The sequence below is a fragment of the Labeo rohita genome, chromosome 1 (assembly GCF_022985175.1).
Source record: "Labeo rohita strain BAU-BD-2019 chromosome 1, IGBB_LRoh.1.0, whole genome shotgun sequence".
NCBI classification, from domain to species: Eukaryota; Metazoa; Chordata; class Actinopteri; order Cypriniformes; family Cyprinidae; genus Labeo; species Labeo rohita.
Genome location: NC_066869.1, coordinates 16677521 through 16699322, shown reverse-complemented (window position 1 = coordinate 16699322; position 21802 = coordinate 16677521). Strand labels below are relative to the sequence as shown.

The following is a 21802-nucleotide window of genomic DNA, read 5'->3' as shown; positions in this document are numbered from 1 at the left end:
TTTAACAATGTCCATACTACCTTTTTGGGCCTTAAACGGGGTAGTTGTGTTGCTGTCTATTCAGGGTCAGAAAGCTCTCAGATTTTATCAAAAAATTTCTTAATTTGTGTTTTGAAGATGAACGGAGATCTTACAGGTTTGGAATGACATGAGGGTAAGTAATTAATGACAGAAGTTTCATTTTTGGGTGAACTATCCCTTTAATTGTTATACAAAAAATGCCAAGTGCAGAGGAAAATTCTAATATATTGATTTTTGACATATTAATATCTAGTTGAGCAGCATGGTAGTTCACCATTGGCCAGTCCAATGTCCCCACGGTCTCTCTCGTCGGACCCCTCATCGCGGGACTCCTCTCCCAGCCGTGATTACTGCCCTACAGTAACAGTGCCTCGTTCACCAATTACCATCCACCGCTCTGGCAAAAAGTATGGGTTCACACTCCGTGCCATTCGAGTCTACATAGGAGACACTGATGTCTACAGTGTGCACCACATAGTCTGGGTGAGACAGCAGCACAGCATGAGAAAAAGTTGATGGAACAGATATGCAGCAGTAGGTTTGTTGAAGCTGTGTTGGGTTAATTTGCAATTATGTCCTTAACCAATCACAGCATGTGGAGGATGGAGGACCTGCTCAGGAGGCGGGACTATGTGCTGGTGACCTCATCACTCATGTCAATGGTGAATCTGTGCATGGATTGGTCCATACTGAGGTGGTAGAGCTTATACTTAAGGTGAGACATAAGATGTTCTCATCAGCAAGAATTTTAAGTAAGACCACACGCAGAAGTAGTAACAGACCTCTCCTCAAGAATCAACATGATCTGAGAAAAATTTACTGATGAAGACTCCTATGTGTTTCTTTTCTTTTTCTTTGTTCAGAGTGGAAACAAGGTAACTGTGACCACAACGCCTTTTGAGAACACGTCCATTAAAGTGGGACCAGCACGCAAGTCCAGTTACAAGTCCAAGATGGCTAGACGCAGTAAGAGGACAGTCAAAGAGGGACAGGAGAGGTACAACGTGCCTCCAGTTGTGAGGATTGTCTCTATAAACAGTATCTTTTTTCTTATCCCACCTGTTTCTCTTTTTTTTCCGTTATCATTCACAGTAAGAGGCGTGGGTCTTTGTTCCGCAAAATAACTAAGCAGTCCAACCTGCTGCATACAAGCCGTAGTCTCTCATCTCTAAACCGGTCCCTGTCGTCCAGCGATAGTCTTCCTGGCTCTCCGACACACAGCTTGTCCGGTCACTCCCCTACCCAGAGCTACCGCTCAACTCCTGAGTCGTCGCACCTTGGTGAGTAGATCAAAGCATATGTTGTGATATAAAAGGTAAAACCAACAACTAAAAAGTTTAATGGACAAATTAATATGAATTTGCTGTTGATATTCTTGATCCAGGTGCCTCCCCCCAGAGCAGTTCTCCTGCCTCTAGTACCCCAAATTCCCCCGCAACAACCCAGCATATGAGACCCAGTTCCCTGCACGGACTTTCCCCCAAACTACACCGCCAATACCGTTCAGCTCGCTGCAAGTCAGCAGGTAACATTCCCTTGTCTCCACTGGCTCATACACCATCCCCAACTCAGTCCTCACCACCTCCTTTGCCTGGACACACAGTCGGAAGCTCCAACACCACCCAAACCTTTCCTGCCAAACTACACTCGTCCCCACCAATCATAAGGCCTAGACCCAAGAGTGCCGAGCCACCTAGATCACCGCTACTCAAAAGAGTGCAGTCAGCAGAGAAACTTGGGTCACCGCTTTCATCTTCATCGGAGAAGAAAGGTGGGATCGGGGTGATGAGAAAGCACAGTTTGGAAGTCGGACATTCAGATTATCGCAAGGACAGTTTCCACTGTGAGCTTGGCCTTCAGAGTTTGGTTGAGATTGAGGGTGAGAATCTGGCATCTGCTCCAACAACTTCTCCTTCACCCACCCAACCAACCCCGTCACCACCTGAAACGGGCGTTCTGAAGCCGGTCAGGAAGCTGGGAAGGCAGGAGTCCCCTTTGAGTAGAGATGCCTTGCTTGCCGGGAGAGAAAGGGATCGAGACAAGGAGAGGACTGGTGAACCAAGTCAAGCCAGTGACCCTAAACCAGGGGCGGTCAAAGCAACGCTCCCTCCTGGTGGCATTACTAAGACATCTCCAACTGTTGAAGCATCTCAGCGGCCCCCTTCCACACTACAGGAAAGTTGCCTAGCCAAGCCTCAGACTTGGCAGCCTCCACTGACCAAGTCTTCTCCGGTAGCATCAGAGTCCAAGCCTAGTGTAGTTGCCTCCATTCCATCACCCCTGACCACAACGTCTTCCCCGTCTGCCAAAACAACAGATCCAAGTTTCATTAAGGAAACTGGAAGTGATGACCAAGGAAGTCTTACAAAAGTTCCCCAAAGCCAGGCACTAGGAACCACCAAGCCTTCAAGCTCTGCGAGTACATCAGGTGTTATCAGCAAAGACTTGTTAGAGAAAGAGAAGAAAGAGGTAAAACCAGAATTTGGGAAGACTACAACTTCAGTCAAGCCAAGCATGCCATGCAGCGCTCCTGGGAAGACAACAAGCACAGAGGTAACCAAAGCAAGTAAGGGACCAGGTGACGGAGAGAGTCTCAAAAAAAGTGTTTTAGATTCCCATACCAGAACTTTAGATGTCAGGGCAAGAACTGCTCCATCCAAAGGGATTGTCCCATCCCACCCACCCCAAGCGCAGTGCTCTGCTTTAGGAAAACTTAGGCAGGACAAGGGCTTAGCTCCAGTTAGCTGCTACCGGGGAACATTAGATTGGGAAGACAAATGTCTCTTGGAAGTTGTTGAGGAACACTCTCCATCTCCCACTCCTTCTCCAACTGGAGTGCCTCCTGATTTGCCCAAGTCTCCCGATGAAAGTTCTGGTTTGGCTACACAGTTGACAAGCACAGGGAAATCTATAGGGCCTGTTAAAGGTGGAACTCAGGAGGGGCCCAAGGCCAAAGATTCCACCAAATCGTTGGAGGTCACCCAGGCTTGTGCACCAGGAAGACTTGATCCTGCTTCTGGGAGTAGACCAAGCCCCAAAGGAGCTGGTCAGAGTCCTACTAGCACCTCTCCGCAGGTCATTACTCCTAAGAATGGCTCTTGATCTTGTCCTAGTTGGAAAAATAAATGCCTTTTTTGAGGGTTTAGCAGAATTCAATGTTTTTGAGCACTTAGACATTTAGGGACATTCCAGCCAGTGAAAAAAGGGCCGAAAACCATATTATGCCGAACAAAGACAACAACTCCAAGGTTCTTTTAAAGGCTGTTATTTAGTGTACATGCAGAGCTGCGTCAGAAAAAGATTATAGATGTATTATATTAAATTGTGTGTTGTGTGTGAGGAGGTGAATGAGTGCATGTTTCGTGGTGCTTGTGCAACAAGGTAAAAAAAAATTGACTAGCGCAAAGTGCTTTAACAGATCAAACAATGCTGAATACTGTGAACACCAAAACAATGTTCCTACGTTTTCTAAGGTGACCAACCACATAATATCCTTAAACACAAAAACTGAAAAGAATCTGTTCAAGATAACAGCATATCAAATTCTTGGCATAGGCAGAACGCAATCAAGGACACATTGCTTCCATTGCTATTTTTTGGCTTGTTAGGTGATTCAGGAGTTTATAAACAGGTTTAGCATATCCATTAGTGCAGGGGTGCCCAAACTTGGTCCTGGAGGGCCAGTGTCCTGCAGAGTTTATATACCAAGTTAAGGCACCCCTGCATTAGTGGCTGCTTTAGCCATGAGAAGGTTGCTGGCAAAACCGTAGATTCATTCCACTTATAAAATTCCTTCTTAACCAAATCTCTCATCATACTGAATCAAGACTGTTAAACTGTCGTCAATTTTGCTAATCAATGCCTTCTAGGGTAAATAACAAAGGCCCTTTTTGGCAAGCTGGTGCATTCGGTGGCCAGTCCTGAATGGGGAAAGGCTAAAATATTCAAAGTAAAACTAAAACATTCTAAGGACATTGATTAGCTTGTTCAGGTTTGTTTGATTAGGGTTGGAGCTAAACGCAGGACAGCGGCTCTCTAGGACCAAACTTGCCTAAGCATGCCATAGAACAGGGGTGGCGAACGGCGGTCCTGGAGAGCTGCAGCCCTGCAGAGTTTTGCTTCAACTCTAATCAAACACTCCTAAACAAGCTCATCAAGTTCTGAAGGGTTACTAGGAAGCTACAGCCAGGTGAGTTTTTATTAGGGTTGGAGCTGAACTCTGCAGGACTGCGGCTCTCCAGGACAGATGTCCCTTGCCATAGAAGACCATTCTTAGTATGCATTGGAAAGCAGGCTCCTCTATCTGCATGTTTCTACCCTTACAGTGTCTCTGTAAATTTCAGTTTACAGGCAGATTTGATTCACGCTCACAAGTTGTTCAGTGTTATGCACAGCTCTTGACATGGACCGGTGCATCTTTATTCTATTCTGTGCTACTGAATTCTGAGTGATCGTTGACCTCACTGTGACTCTACCACTCAAGTCTCATTTTCACTACCTGAATAAAAATACTTGAGCCATAGTGGTTTTCAGTTGATTAAAGCAAGGGGTCAAAGATTGGCTAGTTAGCATGCCCCGGTTAGCCCCTGTTGATAGATAATATAACTGCACCATCTGGCTGCAAAAAGAGCATTGACAGCCATTAAAAATTAGCTGTGTGGAAATGAATGCTAATGCATTTTGTAAATCAGTAATATGAGAGAAGTAGTTAAGCAAGGCACTGGCTGATTTTTAGAGCACTGACTATTAATAATGAGATCATAAAGTGCTAAATGCATATCATAATTTTAGAGGATATCCTTTATCATCTTGATTACATAGATTGTTGGATCAGTACATTTATGGTAGTTGGAATCTGCAGAGTGAAGGAGGATTGTATGGTAAATATACTCTATAGTTACTCAAGCATCAGTAAATGCCACTGTTGTCATGGCAACCTAGAGCCGGTGTAGCCTGCCGTCTGTTGGCGTTTCTTTGTTTGATCTGAATGTTGTTCACTAACATGCAGCGAAAATACCACTAAACATTTGTTTCTGAAGTAAAACTGTTTTCGCTTAAACATATGCAAAACAAATGTTTGTCGGGATGCCACTAATGTTTTTTGTAGCATTTGTTGTTTAGCCATTTCCAATGAAACATCACTGGGAAACGGTTGTGAGGACAAGCAGTGGTTTTACTACAGTAACCATAGTTTATCTATGATATTAGTAGTAAAACAGTAAAGAAACGGTAATAAACAAAATAGGATAAACTGTATTTGTCTCAGTATTATGAAGTATATAATATGTAAACGAATTCATAAGACAGACTGAAAAGTTTTGTGTTTTCAAAAGACTCACAAAACTACGTCTTACCCACCTTATTTGTCCTGTAAGAGCGGACGCGGCCATTTGTAAATGTAATGGGTCTGGCTTCCGGTGTAATTCGCTTCCAGGTATTTGTACAAACCCGCTTGTTTGGCTGCCTGATATTGCAGACTGGTGTCTTACCATATTACGTATTATCTTAATTATGAACACACTGGTTTGTAGTGCAAACAGTTTTGCCGTTTACTGCACTTTGATATCCTCCTCGTTATTTCCAACAGCGGCTACTAAACCGGAAGCCTCGCTCATTCACAGAAAACGAAGGTTACTTCCGCGAAGGTGGATAGACATTTTCAGTCATTTATCAGATTTCTACACTTAATTATTTCATGAACATATAGACTAAGGACATTATTTTGGAATCATTATATAACTTCATTTATCTATTAATGCTGTGTATAAGCATATTGCATATGCATATGAGCATATTGCTAAATAAAATACATATATATATCACAGAAATGACGATTTGAGCTTGTGGCAGGTATAGATGCAGTTATGCTACCATCTGATGGCTGACAAGAACACTGTCACTATTTTACACCTTATATTTACATGGTAATAGTAGTAGGAGTTGCAATCAGTGAGGAGACCAAGAGTGCTTTATTCATTTGTATTTCATAGTACCGTACAGAGGTATTGATTTACTGTAGCATGATGATGCCTTTGGATAGACATTTAGATATCTATTAACCCTTCCGTAAATGTATTCTGACGCTGTTTATCTCTCAAGCAGCTCTGTCATCTCAAATATCTTTTGCTGTTTCATATCTGGTTTCAGTGTTAGTGAAGATTTCTTTATATCTATAAAACATTTATTTATTGTATTATATAGAAACTCAACACAGAGTATATCAGAGAGTTATTCGGATGTATCAGTGAAATGGAGAAGTGACGATAACATATGCACAAAATAATGTAAAGATTTTGGGTGAATGTGTTAATGTATCTGATGTTACACACCAGAAAACGTTTTTTTTTTTTTTTTTTTTTTTTTTTTTTTGCCCTTTGCATGAATTCTCAGTTGTGGTTAAAGACGACTAACAAATCACTGGCCTGAATGTTTCCACTTTATACCATGTGACTGTTATAGTTGATCGAGAGGAACTAACTAATGTTTTATAATGTTCACTTAATCTGTACTGTAAACCCCTGTGTCTTATTCGCTTCTGAATCAATGGATTTACACTGCAGAATAGATTCACAGAGTGAACTGAAAAACAAGAATCCACACATATTAAAAGTATGTTGTCCACTTATTTGTGTCAGAATATATTCTCATGTGTTTGTGTTCATGTGGCCATATTTTAGAAATATCATTTTTTATGTAGTTTCCTATAAAATGTGATCTTTTGAGAATGCACTTTATTTCATGAGTTGTTTTTTTTTAATACGTTCTTTGTTGTCCAAAATTCTGTACAATATTGTACATAGAGGTAAATAAAGACTTAAAGATATTCTGTTCCAATGTGAATGTCCTACGCAGGAGAAATGAAGAGTGTCTCAGTCTTGTATCACCTGTTATGTGGCATTTTGGACATGAATTTGTTAATTTATTCTATTTATTTGGTTCTGTACATCACTTTTACTTACTGCAAATGTCATTCGATCCATTAACTGAGGTGCAGTGTGTGTAGTCAATTAATAAAGAGATATTGTATAAAATCACATGCTTCTTTTATTTGCTTTGGAGAAGTTCAGTGAGTTGCTAGTGTTTATTTTTTGTCTGTTTGCTAAAGTATTGCTTAATTCTTGATCAAGTCAATACAGTTATAGACTTTTGGTCAGAGCTTTTGACCTCCCTTATCACAGTTATGGATAATTAGTTAACAGTACACAAACTGGCCTTTTTGTAACAATCACAATAATGACACTATTAGTGCTCTCCAAGCAGAATTTACTCAACTGCAAACAAAGCATAACACTATGACCTTTTGACTGATTTATACAAGTAATGCCTGACACAACTGTTTTCTATGTACTTTGTTTATACAAACGGACATTTTCCTCATTAATAATATCTGACTTAACCTAATAAACACCAAAATAATTTCTTTCCTTTTGAAACCCCAGACTATTATTTTAATTTATATTCATCTTGTATGCACATATTTGATAGATTAAATTAAACTAGATGAGTAAAGTTTGAGAACAAACTGTAAGTTGAAAGCTTAGCCTGAAAGTTTTAGCCTGAAAGTTTGTAGCAGTTGTAAAAGTATGAAAGCAGCTAGCATGATTTATGTTGTTAACATGTTTTAGCATGATTAGCTTATTGTTTGTATTTTTATAGGCTGATTACAATGTTGTTATCATAATTTGCAAGTTACTAGAATGTTGTTAGCCTGATTAGCATGTTGATAGCATGTTTCGCACATGATTAGCATGTTACTAGCATGTTTCTAACATGGCTAACATGTCACTAGCATGATTAGCATGTCGCTAGCATGTTTCTGTCATGATTAACAAGTTGCTAACATGTTTCTGGCATGATTAGCAAGTTATTAGCATGATGTTAGCATGATTAGCATGTTACTAGCATGTTGCTAGCAAGTTACTAACATGTTGTTAGCATGTTTCTAGTATGATTAGCATGTAACTAGAACAATGGTAGCATGATTACCAAGTTACTAGCATGTTGTTAGCATGATTAGCATGTTACTAGCACGTTGGTAGCATTTTTCTATCATGAATAGCATGTTACTAGCATGTTGCTAACATGATTAGCAAGTTACTAGCAAGCTGATTAGCATGTTGTTAGCATGTTTCTAACACGATTAGCATGTTACTAGCACGTTGTTATCATTTTTCTATCATGATTAACATGTTGCTAGCATGATTAGCATGTTACTAGCATGTTGTTAACATGATTAGCAAGTTACTAGCAAGCTGATTAGCATGTTGTTAACATGTTTCTAACATGATTAGCATGTTACTAGCACGTTGTTAACATTTTTCTATCATGATTAGCATGTTGCTAGCATGATTAGCATGTAACTAGCATGTTGCTATCATGATTAGCAAGTTAATAGCAAGCTGATTAGCATGTTGTTAGCATGTTTCTAACATGATTAGCAGGTTACTAGCACGTTGTTAGCATTTTTCTATCATGATTAGCATGTTACTAGCATGTTGCTAGCATGATTAGCATGTTACTAGCAAGCTGATTAGCATGTTGTTAGCATTTTTCTGTCATGATTAGCATGTTGCTAGCATGATTAGCATGTTACTAGCATGTTGTTAGCATTTTTCTATCATGATTAGCATGTTGCTAACATGATTAGCATGCTACTAGCAAGCTGATTAGCATGTTGTTAGCATGTTTCCAACATGATTAGCATGTCAAGCATTTTGTTAGCATGTTTCTAACATAATTAGCATGTTGTTAGCATGATTAGCATGTTACTAGCATGTTGCTAGCATGATTTAGATAGATGAGCTAGATAGATTAGAAATATTAGAAAGATTAGAGTGGAAGCTTAAATGAGTCTAAATGGATTAGAAATAGTACATAGAAGGGAAGCTTGATTGAGTCCCAAAGGATTCTGGGAGTTTAGATTTGAATTTTGTCAGTTGGAGTTTGAAGAGTGTTGGCTCATTTGAACATTCCGTCAATGTAAGTCTATGGGTTTTTTGGTGGTTTTGAAAGTCTGGTTTATGAAAACCGTAAGCCGGATCAGTTAGAAAAGATACAGCACACCGAGTCAGACCAGTCTCTAAGCTCTAGGAGGAGGTAGAAACCGAAATTTGGCTGAGAAGAAGAATAATAATAATCTTAAATAGTAGATCAGTAAATTGGCTTTCTGAAGCCAATTTAATAATTCAGAATTGTCTACAGTTTCTCGTACGTGCAGCTCGGCCAATCATCAAACGGCAACTGTCAAAACTGACCAATGACGTCGCTCGGTGGGCGGGTCGAGGGAGTGTATCCGCAATGACAACAGGAAGTGGCTGCGTACTGGTTTAATCGCTCGCTGTTTTATACACTATTCGTCTCAGCTGACAGTTGGAGATCCGCGCAAGATTGTAAAGACGGAGAAACTCATGACTACAGCTTTAGTCGCTACTCGTCGAGATGACGGCGCCTGAAGAGGCCTGAGCTCGGTCTCACACAACGGTCGTCCTTGCCAGACATCCAGACAAGCGGTCGAGCAGCTCGCTACTGGACACCGCTGCCTATTTATAGCAGAAGTACAGTAGGAAAATATCCGGAACATCAAACATGCCGGGTCTAACGTGAAGGTAACGCCTCTAGCTGGTTAAAATGACTTTTGAAGTGCACTAGAGTCGCAGTGTCTGGATACATGATATCTGGCTTCATACTTGATTTGAAAATATTTCACACAAACCACAGAATCAGGCTGCTTTGTAACGATTCACAATAAAAATGGTCATTTTAGGGCATTGGAAGCTATATCGTGACTAAAAGTAGGCGATTGCTCTTTTTTAAAAATGAACATGACTTATTTCCGATGACATGATTTAACATTGAGTCACAGAAAACTGGATTTTCCTCTTAGGATGTGTTCGAAATGAAATGCTGGTGTACTACATACTACATTATGGGCATATGTGCATTATATGCTTGTACTGTTTGATTATTGCTACAGAGGCATGTCACGTGACCTCAAGAAGTTGCATATTGAATTGAACGAATGCAGTGTAGTTATCATTTTGTAAATAATTTAAAAAAACTCAATTTTTGTGTAAAATGTCTTAAATTTTGGTGGTCAAAATTGGTTGTTATTTAAAGTAGGACAGGACAGGAGCACACTGCATTGTGGGAAAACTCACACACTGTTATAATGCCATTAATCTAGTATAAATGTAGTACTGTACTATGCTATTCTGAATGAAGCCATTGTGATGACCTGGGTGTTCACTTTTTCTGCTGAGTACTCAATGGTCACATGTTCTTAAATTCACACGTATCCACTTTCCCCTGAGCAATCTAGTGTACTAGAATAAAGTGGAAAATTTCCAGATTTTGCATTATTGAGAAATGACTTTGTCTCTCATCTTAAATTGGTCACATTGTCTCATTTCCTTTCCTTAGAACGTAAGCTCTAACTTACTTGAGAGAATAAGGAAATGGGAAGTCAAAATATTCCCAATGTGTATAATGTGTGCTTGAGCTCTCGTGGCCGTCAGTCGCCACACCTGTCCTCGGTCAGGGCTCATGTGACAGGCTTGTTTCTCAGACACAGCTTGTTTGTTTGCATAACACACAGGTGGAATGTTTTCTGGTTTGAGAGGTGTGTATTGTGACGTCACATTATTGTGAGTAATTAAAGTTGCGTGGCCTCTTTGATGCTTCTACAGAAGTACCGTAACTCTATTATGCTATTCAGTTTAATACATATAATAGTTTTGGTAATTACGGGCAGAGTTTCCACAGTCACGGAAAGCATTAAAATATCAGTGAAACTAATTTTTCAGGCATTGAAAAATCATGTAGTAATTTTTTTTTCAGGAAATGAATTATTTTATTCAGCTAGAACGCCTTAAATTGATCAAAAGTGACACTAAAGACAGTTAGAATGTTACAAAAGATTTAAATTTCAAACAGATGCTGTTCTTTTAAACTTTCTATTCATCAAAGAATCCTGGAAAAAAAAATGTATCACTGTTTCTACAAGAATATTAACTGATTTTAATCTTGATGATAATAATAAGAAATAAACACAGAATGAAATGATATTTTAAAAATATTCAAATAGAAAATAGAAATGATATTTCACAATATTACTGTTTTTACTGTATTTTTGATCACATAAATGCAGCCTTGGTGAGTAGAAAAATACTTTTTTAAAAAAAAAAAAAAAAAAGAAAAAAATCTTACCCACTCCAAACTTTTGAACACTAGTTTAGGCCTGTATATGTTTTCTATTTGTGATTAGCTCTAAAATAATTTATAAATTGCTTTGTGTGAGTCAATCACTAAAATGATTATAAAAATCCTTATCCAGTAATCTGAATGTCTGGAAATTGCTGGGACAGTCCTAGAAAAATCATTGATCAAGAGGTGTGGGAATCCTGTACATTATGCTCAGTTATACATTATCGTTCAAAAGTTTGGGATCAGTCAGACTTTTAATATTTTTAAAGAAGTCTCTTGACTTATGTTCATCAAGACATCAAAAATACATTAAAAAAAAAACAGTAATATTGTGAAATTTTATTGCAATTTAAAATAACGGTTTTCTGTTTTAATGTACTTTAAAATATAATTTATTTCTATGATGCAAGAGTTTTCAGTATTATTACTCCAGTCTTCAGTGTCAAACGATCCTTCAGAAATCATTCTAATATGCTGATTTATTATCAATGTTATAAACAGTTGTGCTGCTTGATAATTTTTGCAACCTGTGATACTTTTTTTTTTATGATTTTTCAATAAATAAAGAGTTAAAAGAACATAATATTTTTCAAAATGTAAACGTTTTTTAACAGTTGTAAAGTTTTTACTATTACTTCGTATCAATTTAACATCAATTTAAGTTTTAAGTGTATATTGTTACAAAAGAGTTCTATTTGAAATAAATGCTGTTCTTTTTAACTTTTTATTCATCAAACAATCCTAAAAAAGTATCACAGGTTCCAAAAAAAGCATCACAACTGTTTCCAACACTGATAATAAATCAGCATATTAGAATGATTTCTGAAGAATCATGTGACAAACTGAAATAATGATGCTGAAAAATTTAGCTTTGCATCACATGAATAAATTTTAAAGTATATTAAAATAGAAAACCATTATTTTAAATTGCAATAATATTGCACAATATTACTGTTTTTTTTCTGCATTTTTGATCACATAAATGCAGCCTTTATGAGCATGAGTCTTCTTTAAAAACATTCTTACTGATCCCAAACTTTTAAACGGTAGTGTACATCGGAGAATAACATGATAGAATAACATAAAGAGAAGAAAAAAATTAAAGTACTTAATTAATTTAGGCTTCACTTATTTAAAATGTACAAATAAATAAAATGTATATTTATTAAATACTTTTTTTATTTATTTTAATGTTGTTTTAATGTTAATGTTTTAAATATTTCAGTTAAGTCAGTGTTAGATGATCATCTAAATGTCCATTGTCGACTGATATCAATAAATTAATAAAAATCTCCAATAACTAATGTGGTAGCAGTCTTTTAAGCATCTCTGGTATCTAACCTGTTTTCTCAATATAACTTCATTGTGACACTGAACAGTCATCATTAATTATGTAAATATGGGTGTCACGTGTTAACGCTTCTGATGTCAGAAATGTGATTTCATTTTCAGAATGAGACATTTTTGCAGCTTCGTTTGCTTTTTTTGGACTGAGAAAAGTTTTGAGTTCTGAAAATCACAGCTGTTTTATTTCAGAAGGTCAAAGAACTACCAACTGCTCATGATAACAAAAATGTACAGAAAAATTAAGGAACCTTCTCTTTCTGTCTCTCTGTTTCAGGCTGAAGTTCTTCTGTAATGCTGATGTATTCAGCCTAAACCATGAACTCGGTGTCGCCCAGCGCCGTTCAGTACATAGTGGCCGGCGGCGCTCATGAGGACAAGCCCTCAGCGCAGTCCAGACGCCACAACGGCCACGGTTCAGTGCCTGACGGCATCAGAGAAGGCTCTGGAGAGCCCGATGAAGTGGATCGCCTGAAAGCCAAGTTCATGTCCGCCTGGAACAACGTCAAATATGGTTAGTTTTCATGCATATGATTGGGATATGTTATAGTTTGCGAATTGGTTTCTATGACTGACAGCAAATAATGACACAAATGGTTGGTTCCTTTTTTCCCATGCTATTTTTGAAGTCAGATGTAGAAGCACATGCTAAAAATGACCACTGCTAATATCACTGCCTGTATCTTAGCAAGTTCCTGTCTTCATTTTACCAGGCTGGACCGTTAAATCTAAAACTACCTTCAACAAAACCTCCCCTCTGATTCTCCTCGGTCAGTCCTATCTGTTTAATAGTGAAGGTGAGTCATGTGATCTGCCTGAGAGTCGCCATTGTTTGAGTCAACTTAACCTAAAAATGCCTCACTTTAAGTCTCTGTGTTTGAAAATAGAGTATAAATCGTATCAAAGCGTTGAAGGTTGTTTAGTTTCACGTCTCATTCCCAGATGAGGTGGATCGCTTCCGGCAGGCGTTCGTGTCGTGCGTGTGGCTCACCTATAGGAGGGAGTTTCCTCAGTTGGAGGGATCCAGCCTGACCACAGACTGTGGCTGGGGCTGCATGCTTCGCAGTGGACAGATGCTGCTGGCACAGGGTTTACTACAGCACCTCATGCCTCCAGGTTTGAACTATTTTCCTCTTTGTTTATTTGCATGTAAATCCAATGCAGATTATTAAGCAATATGTTAATGTGCCTAAAACCTGCTTAAATATAAAAAGCCATAAGTAATCGCAATAAACAACTGTAGTTAAGTAATATGCAATTGAGGTCAAAAGTTTACATATACCATGCAGAATCTGCAAAATGTTATTTATTTTAGCAAAATAAGAGGGATCATACAAAATGCATTTTTTTAATGTAATACTGACCTGAATAAGATATTTCACATAAAATATGTTTACATATAGTCCACAGGAGAAAATAATAGTTGAATTTATAAAAATGACCCTGTTCGAAAGTTTACATACACTTGATTCTTAATACTGTGTTGTTACCTGAATGATCCACAGCTGTGTTTCTTTGTTTAATGATAGTTGTTCATGAGTCCCTTGTTTGTCCTGAACAGTTAAACTACCTGCTGTTCTTCAAAAAAACAAATTATTTGGTTTTTCAGCATTTTTGTGTATTTGAACCCTTTCCAACAATGACTGTATGATTCTGAGATCCATCTTTTGACACTGAGGACAACTGAGGGACTCATATGCAACTATTACAGAAGGTTCAAATGCTCAATGATGCTTCAGAAGTAAAAAAAAACACAAAAAAAAAAAAAACAATGCATTAAGAGCCGGGGGGTGAAAACTTTTGATCAGAATGAAGATGTGTACATTTTTCTTATTTTGCCTAAATATCATATTTTTTTCATTCAGTACTACCCTTCAGAAGCTACAGAAGATACTTACATGTTTCCCAGAAGACAAAATAAGTTAAATTTACCCTGATCTTCACATTCAAAACGTTTTCACCCTACCCTTGATGCATCATTTTTCCTTCTGGAGCATCCGTGAGTGTTTGAACCTTCTGTAATAGTTGCATACGAGTCCCTCAGTTGTCCTCGGTGTGAAACGATGGATCTCAAAATCATACAGTCATTGTTTTAAAGGGTTCATATACACAAAAATTCTAAAAAACCAAAGAATTTGTGGGACCTGAAGGATTTTTCTGAAGAACAGCAGGCAGTTCAACTGTTAAGGACAAACAAGGGACTCATGAACAACTATCATTAAACAAAGAAACACAGCTGTGGATCATTCAGGTAACAATACAGTATTAATAATCAAGTGTATGTAAACTTTTGACAGGGTCATTTTTATAAATTAAACTCTTATTTTTTCTTGTAGACTATATGTAAACATAGTTTATGTGAAATATCTTATTCAGGTCAGTACTACATGAAAAAGAACATGCATTTTGTACGATCCCTCTTATTTAGGTAAAATAATTAACATTTTGCAGATTCTGCAAGGTGTAGGTAAACTTTTGACCTCACCTGTACTTCATCTGTGCTGTTCAAAAATGTTTTGAAAGAAAATTGTGTACCAAGGCTCCATTTATTGGTTTAAAAATATGGTAAAAACAGTAATATTGTGGAATAATATTACAATTTAAAAAAACTGTTTTCTATTTAATGTTTTCTATTTAACTGTTTTCTATTTTAAAATGTAATTTATTTCTGTGATGCAAAGCTGAATTTTCAGCATAATTACTCCGGTCTTCAGTGTCACATGATCATGTCACATCTTTACTGTCACTCTTGATCAGTTTAATGTATCCTTGCTGAATGAAAGCATTTATTTATTTTACAAAAAAATCTTACTGACCACAAATTTAAATGTTAGTGTGATTCACTTCCATTGAGTCATGTTGTCTGCTCTTTGTATCCCAGACTGGAGGTGGGCGGACTGTCATCCGCTGACAGACGTTGATTTTGAGGTGCTGAAGCCTCGCTCGCCCTCCCGTCCGGCTGGCATGTCCCTTCCCTCTTTCAGTTCTTCCTGGACCAGCCCCATTTCCCAGAGAGACCCGAGCTCTGGCAGCAGTGAGGGTCACAGGCGGACCCCAGCCCGGTGTCCTGCAGCCAGCCATGAGCCTCAGGTGGAGGCGTTGCACCGAAAGTTGGTGTCTTGGTTTGGGGACCATCCCTCAGCTCCTTTTGGCGTCCACCAGCTGGTAGAGCTGGGAAAGGAGTCGGGGAAGAGGGCGGGGGACTGGTACGGCCCGTCCGTAGTGGCACACATGCTGAGGTTAGTGGAGAACAAATATTATTATATTTAGATCATAAAAGCTTCTTTTGATAACTGAACTGTCTACATTTTGTGATTTTAATGTCTACTAGAAAAGCAGTGGCTAGAACTGCTGAGTTTCACAACCTGGCTGTGTACGTGGCACAGGACTGCACGGGTGAGGCTTCATGTTCAGTCTTGTGGGTTGTGCATCATGCGATAATTTAAAAAAAAAAACAGTTAGTGAAACTGAAACCGTTGACCGTACATGTTTGTAAGTGATGTTTAGCTCATGCTTCTGCTTCTGTGTTTGCTGCAGTGTATAAGGGAGATGTTATGAGGTTGTGTGAGCTGCCTGAGTCCAGTGAAACTGGCTGGAAATCAGTCATCATTCTAGTGCCAGTTCGGCTCGGAGGAGAATCGCTAAACCCCTCCTACATTGAGTGTGTTAAGGTACAAATACAAATACACTAACACCTGTGTGGGGAAAACAATCTGAATTTAAATATATAAATCACTTTGCAAACTGGCCAAAACAGATATTATATTGTTTATGAATATTGTAAGAATAATATCGTTATATATTAGACACCCATTTTGGTGTCTGCATCAAAATAAATTTGCAAATGTGATTTTTATATACATAACATTTATGTCAAAAACATAAAATGTCAAAATGTGGGTGAAAAAAATGTTTTATCATAATTCAACACAAATACACAAATTTATACATTCAGCACGTATACACATATATTTATGTAAAAATAAAACAACATTTATATTGTATTATATTATATTATACTATATTATATTACTATTAATATATAAATGATTAATTTTCACAGCGTTAAAGTAAATCATATGGCCCTATTTTATTATATGATTCCAAGTAAAATATATAGAATGATGTATTAGGCCTACATTTTAATTGGCATGAAAAAAACATATTATATAATATAATATAATATTATATTATATTAATATATAAATTATTAATTTTCACAGCATTAAAGTAAATTATATGGTCCTATTTTATTATATGATTCCAAGTAAAATATATAAAATAATGTATAAGGCTTTATTATATTATATTATATTATATTATATTATATTATATTATATTATATTATATTATATTATATTATATTATATTATATTATATTATATTATATTATATTATTTCAGATGATATAAAAATATTCAAAACATATATATATATAAAAATGATTTACTAAGCTTTTGAACAGAACAGAATAAAATTAATCGGTGTTATTTTTGTGACAATTAATCATCACAAAATTCTAATTCACATAAAATGTTATTATTTTTTTAGAATAAAATAACATTTTTTTTTCAAATGTAATTACAATAGTGTAATGCTTTTTAATTACTTAAATAAATGGCTTTATGTTGATGTTTGTCTTTAATAAAGTACCTCTCTTTTCCTAGAACATTCTCAAGCTAAAGTGCTGTATAGGAATTATTGGAGGAAAACCCAAGCATTCCCTGTTTTTTATTGGCTTTCAAGGTACGTGTCTATTAAGAACTACATTTTGATTGTTTACTGCGTTCCTGTCTGCTCTCTGATTGGCTGCTCTCTTTCTTCCAGACGAGCAGCTATTGTATCTAGACCCACACTACTGTCAGCCAGTAGTGGACGTCACCCAAGGCAACTTCTCTCTGGAGGTGAGATGGAAAGCAGCCCTCTTAACTAACTGCTAACTAACTGCTTTCTACAATGCAGATTGTGTCAAATCAGCTTTACTGTATTAAACAGGGAAATAGTGTCAAAGATGCTTACATTTTTAAAATTTTGACCATGTATGAGGAACTGAAGCTGCATCTGTCTTTTCTCTTGTAGTCTTTTCACTGTAACTCGCCCAGGAAGATGAACATTAGTCGTATGGATCCCAGCTGCACCATCGGGTTCTACGCGCAGACTAAGAAAGACTTTGAGTCTTTGTGCTCAGCGGTCAGCGAAGTGAGTGTATATGTGTTTCTGGGGAATAAAAATTCAAATAATAATGCTAGAATATTTTTTATTTTTAAAGCCATTTCACAAAAAAATACATAAATATCAAGCTGAAAGCTGAAATAAATATTATTATATATTTTTAATATATGCATATTATTTGTTTTGTTCTTTTTTAGGCTTTGTCATCCTCTAAAGAGAAGTATCCCATCTTCACATTTGTAGAGGGCAGGGGACAGAACTATGGACTGGAGGGGCAGAGCGGAGGGTCAATGGACGGTCCTGCAAACATTTTCTCATGCAACAGAATGAGCAGGAACAATAAGAGAGGAAGCACAGATGAGTTTGTGCTCCTGTGAGGAGCGTATCGCATGTAAGACAGGCCCCACACCAGTGATTCTGCACTCATCGTCATAAAACTGCTGTTCCTCACACCTGTGCACTGCAAAATAACACTGAGATTGTCGAGAAAACCTGTTGAAGTTATATTTTACCCCAAAACCAGTGGAAAACTAAACTATTATGTTTTGCATTAAGCACATTTTCCTCAAATGTTTTCTTAACATAATGCCAAAAAACCCTGGTTCTCCATATTGCAATGTAAAAAAAAATAAACAAATTGTTACATTACAGTTTGAACATGTTTTTGCATTACATTAATGAGAATTTTGAGAGGGAATGTGCTTAATTATCAATGTGAAAATTAAAGAATTCCACTTCCAGAACAAAAATGTACAGATAATGTACTCACCCCCTTTTCATCCAAGGTGTTCATGTCTTTCTTTCTTCAGTCGTAAAGGAATTATGTTTTTTGAGAAAAACGTTTTATATTTTTCTCCATATAATGGACTGAAATGGTGCCCCGAGTTTGAACTTCCAAAAGCGACTTCATACGATCCGAAATGCGGCTGTAAATGATCCCAGGATTGAGCCAAGGAAGAAGGGTCTTATCTAGCAAAATGATTGGTTATTTTCATTAAAAAAATACAATTTAAATACTTTTTAATCTCAAACCCTCGTCTTGTCTCTCTGCCTCAACTCTGTGTATTCTGGTTCAAGACAGTTAGGGTATGTTGAAAAACTCTGATCGTATTTTCTCCCTCAACTTCAAAAATGATTTCAAAATCATCCTACATCGCTGCAGAAGGACCGACCCAGTCTTTGCAAAGTGAACATGCAAAGAAGATCAAACACCCTTAACAAAAAAGGTAAAACAGTGATATAGGACGATTTTGAAGTTGAGGGAGAACATGAGATGGGAGATGGGATTTTTCGACATACCCTAACTGTCATGAACCGGAACAAAAACAGAGTTCAGGCAAGAGGCAAGAAACAAGATGAGCTTTTGACATTAAAACGTATATAAATTGTATTATTTTAATGAAAATAACCGATCGTTTCGCTAGAAAAGACCCTTCCTCGGCTCGTTCCTGGGATCATTTACATTTTAACTACTCCTAATTTTGGAAGTTCAAACTCAGGGCACCATATCAGTCTACTATATGGAGAAAATTTCCTCAAAAAACAATTTCTTTACAACTGAAGAAAGAAAGACGTGAACATCTTGGACGGCAAGGGGGTGAGTACATTATCTGTGAATGTTTGTTCTGGAAGTGGACTTCTCCTTTAAATAATTCTACAAATAAGGTTAGTTTTCTCAATGCATAATATAATTTTGGGGTTACACCTGCATTTATTTGGTAAATGATTCCATAAATGTGGCATTTGTTCATGAGTGGATGAGAAACGTTCTCCATCGCACAATTTTTCAACACTTAAATGAACAGCTCACCCAAAAATGAAAATCTGCTGAAAATTCACTCACTCTCAGGCATTACATCACTTGCTCACCAATGGACCCTTTGCAGTGAATGGGTGCCGTCAGAATGGCGGTCCAAACAGCTGATAAAAACATCACAGAAATCCACAAGTAATCCACATGACTCAGGTAATAAATTAACATTTTGTGAAGCCAAAAGCTGAGTGTTTCTAAGAAACAAATCCATCATTATGACGTTTTAAATTTTAACAAACGCTTCTGACCTTCTTTTTTTTTTTTTTGCCTTCTTCAGTAAAAATGTTGCCTCATTATAGAACTTTTCGCTTTACAAGATGTTAATTGATGGACTGGAATGGTGTAGGTTGGATTATTGTGATGTTTTTATCAGATGTTTGGACTCATTCTGACGGCACCCATTCACTGCAGAGGATCCATTAGTGAGCAAGTAATGTAACTGCTATTTCTCCAAATCTGTTCCCATGAAAAAACAAACTCATCTACATCTTGAATGACCTGAGGGTAAACCATTTTCAGCTAATTTTCATTTCTGGGTGAACTATTTCTATAACACATGCATAAACAGACACACTAACATTTTGTCTGACACACTGAACACTTGATCCTGCTGTTGTGTTGCTGTCTTTAAGAAGGTAAACGGGTACTGTAGTGTTTTTCTCTGACACTGCTCTATAACAGGATAGAGCTGGTGGGATTGTGGGTAATTATGCCAATGAGTAAACCTCATTGCTGCTGTATGATATGGCTGTTTTTCTAAGTTGTGTAAATTGTATATCTCTCAGCTTGTGTGTTTGAACTGAGTGTGTTTTTGTTTTAATTCACTGTGCTTCATTTGTCACCCGTTTACAGCTTTCTTATTTAATTGTATATTTTATGGGGAATCACAGCCGTAGTATACCTCTTCAAGCTCTGGAAGTTGTGCGGCATTGAGTTCGATGCTGGAAGCCGTCTGAATATTTGATGTCTGGTTTGCTTTTGCTTGTTCAGGTCAACAAAATTAGCTGTTACTGTTCAGTCTTATTTAAGCTGTTAATTTTATTTTTGAAACTTTTGATCATTGTTCTTAAGATGCACCGGATGAAGCTGAACTGCTGTCACTGTTTGAACAATCGCTTTTGAATGATCGTAGATTTTTCATTGTGTATCTTTTGTCTTTTACGTTTTGGACTCCTTCCTGGACACGGGACCAGTGAACAAGAGATTATATGTGGACTTTTTTTTCCAGAATTGGAAGATGAAAATGATCAATTAAATGTAAGAGAGAAGTAAACTGACTATAATTGTCCTCACTGAGTATATGACCTTAAAATAGCTTCAAGTATTTTTGGTATCATCGAACAGGTTTTTTGCTTTTGAGTTTTGTTTGTAATTTTAACAAAAGTGTGGTGAAATTAGAACACAAAACGATATAATTAGTGTTTAGTGATTAATTAGTGATTTAGATTTACCTGAACTGTCACCTGCACTTAATTTCCTCCACTTATTCAGGGTTGCCAGGTTTTCACAACAAAATCCTCCTAATTCCTAATCAAAACTAGCCTAAACCGTTTCGTGGGGGGTGCCCCACTAAAAATCGGCGGTCCGGGTAATAAAATACACGTTTTTGTCAGGGTTCCCCTGGTAAATTTTACGTTATTGGCGTCACTTCAACCCGCGGACATCAAAAACAACCCGCAGCCGCAGTGTTAAAGTAGCCCAATTCCGCGGGAAGACCGCGGACTTGGCAACCCTGTTGTATTGGGAAATAACCAAAAGAATAACAATGTGTAGTAGACGGTAATACTGTATACTGTACTGCACTACAAACCAGTGTGTACATAATTAAGATAACACTTTAAAACAATCTGGTTAGACACCAATTTGCAGTATCAAGCAGCAAAACAAGTTGTTTTGTACAAATAAAAATAGCTGGATGTGGATGAGACCGGAATCCACACCCATAAAATTTACAAATGGCCCCACTCTTACGTTAAGAAAAAGGTAGATACTTTCAAGCTCTAAATAAGCCGTTTCCTAATAGTCTGTTGTCACAATGCTAAACGCAAATGCTAAACAGCCCATATTTTTTGACTCTGGCTTTAAGAACGTTTTTTTCACTTTTGTGTAATATTATGGGCCTGAAATAATACCAGTCGAAAACCACAGTCCGTTGAATGTAGGTATTTTAAGTCATTTTTATTGATAATTAATTAAAAAATATATATTTAAAAATACGCTTTTATTGTGTAGCTGTACAAACTGTGGCGG

At 37.2% G+C, this 21802-nt stretch overlaps 2 protein-coding genes across 3 annotated transcripts in view; both read left to right on the top strand.

The window, feature by feature from the left end:
* mast1a (microtubule associated serine/threonine kinase 1a) overlaps positions 1-7055 on the top strand; it is a 70939-nt gene extending 63884 nt beyond the window's left edge. For both annotated transcript variants that reach the window (XM_051137974.1, XM_051138057.1), the window contains 5 exons: positions 275-504; positions 614-736; positions 885-1018; positions 1114-1301; positions 1406-7055. In XM_051137974.1, the coding sequence (XP_050993931.1) occupies positions 275-504; positions 614-736; positions 885-1018; positions 1114-1301; positions 1406-3123 (2393 nt within the window). In that variant the 3' untranslated portion in view covers positions 3124-7055. The remainder of the gene's footprint in view (positions 1-274; positions 505-613; positions 737-884; positions 1019-1113; positions 1302-1405) is intronic.
* A 2268-nt stretch (positions 7056-9323) lies between these two features.
* Positions 9324-19286, top strand: atg4da (autophagy related 4D, cysteine peptidase a). Its single transcript, XM_051138414.1, has 11 exons — positions 9324-9626; positions 12845-13081; positions 13281-13364; positions 13510-13683; positions 15449-15806; positions 15899-15963; positions 16105-16238; positions 17235-17313; positions 17395-17471; positions 17647-17766; positions 17937-19286. Exons 2-11 carry the CDS (start codon positions 12886-12888, stop codon positions 18114-18116), a joined length of 1467 nt encoding a protein of 488 aa, XP_050994371.1. The 5' UTR covers positions 9324-9626; positions 12845-12885; the 3' UTR covers positions 18117-19286.
* The last annotated feature ends 2516 nt before the right edge of the window (positions 19287-21802 follow it).

Excerpts from the sequence above, each read along its gene's own strand:
- atg4da (XM_051138414.1), top strand. The coding sequence starts at position 12,886 with ATGAACTCGGTGTCGCCCAGCGCCGTTCAGTACATAGTGGCCGGCGGC. Across the intron at positions 17,314-17,394 it reads GTTTTTTATTGGCTTTCAAG|ACGAGCAGCTATTGTATCTA; the intron begins GTACGTGTCTAT and ends TCTTTCTTCCAG. Across the intron at positions 17,472-17,646 it reads AAGGCAACTTCTCTCTGGAG|TCTTTTCACTGTAACTCGCC; the intron begins GTGAGATGGAAA and ends TTTCTCTTGTAG.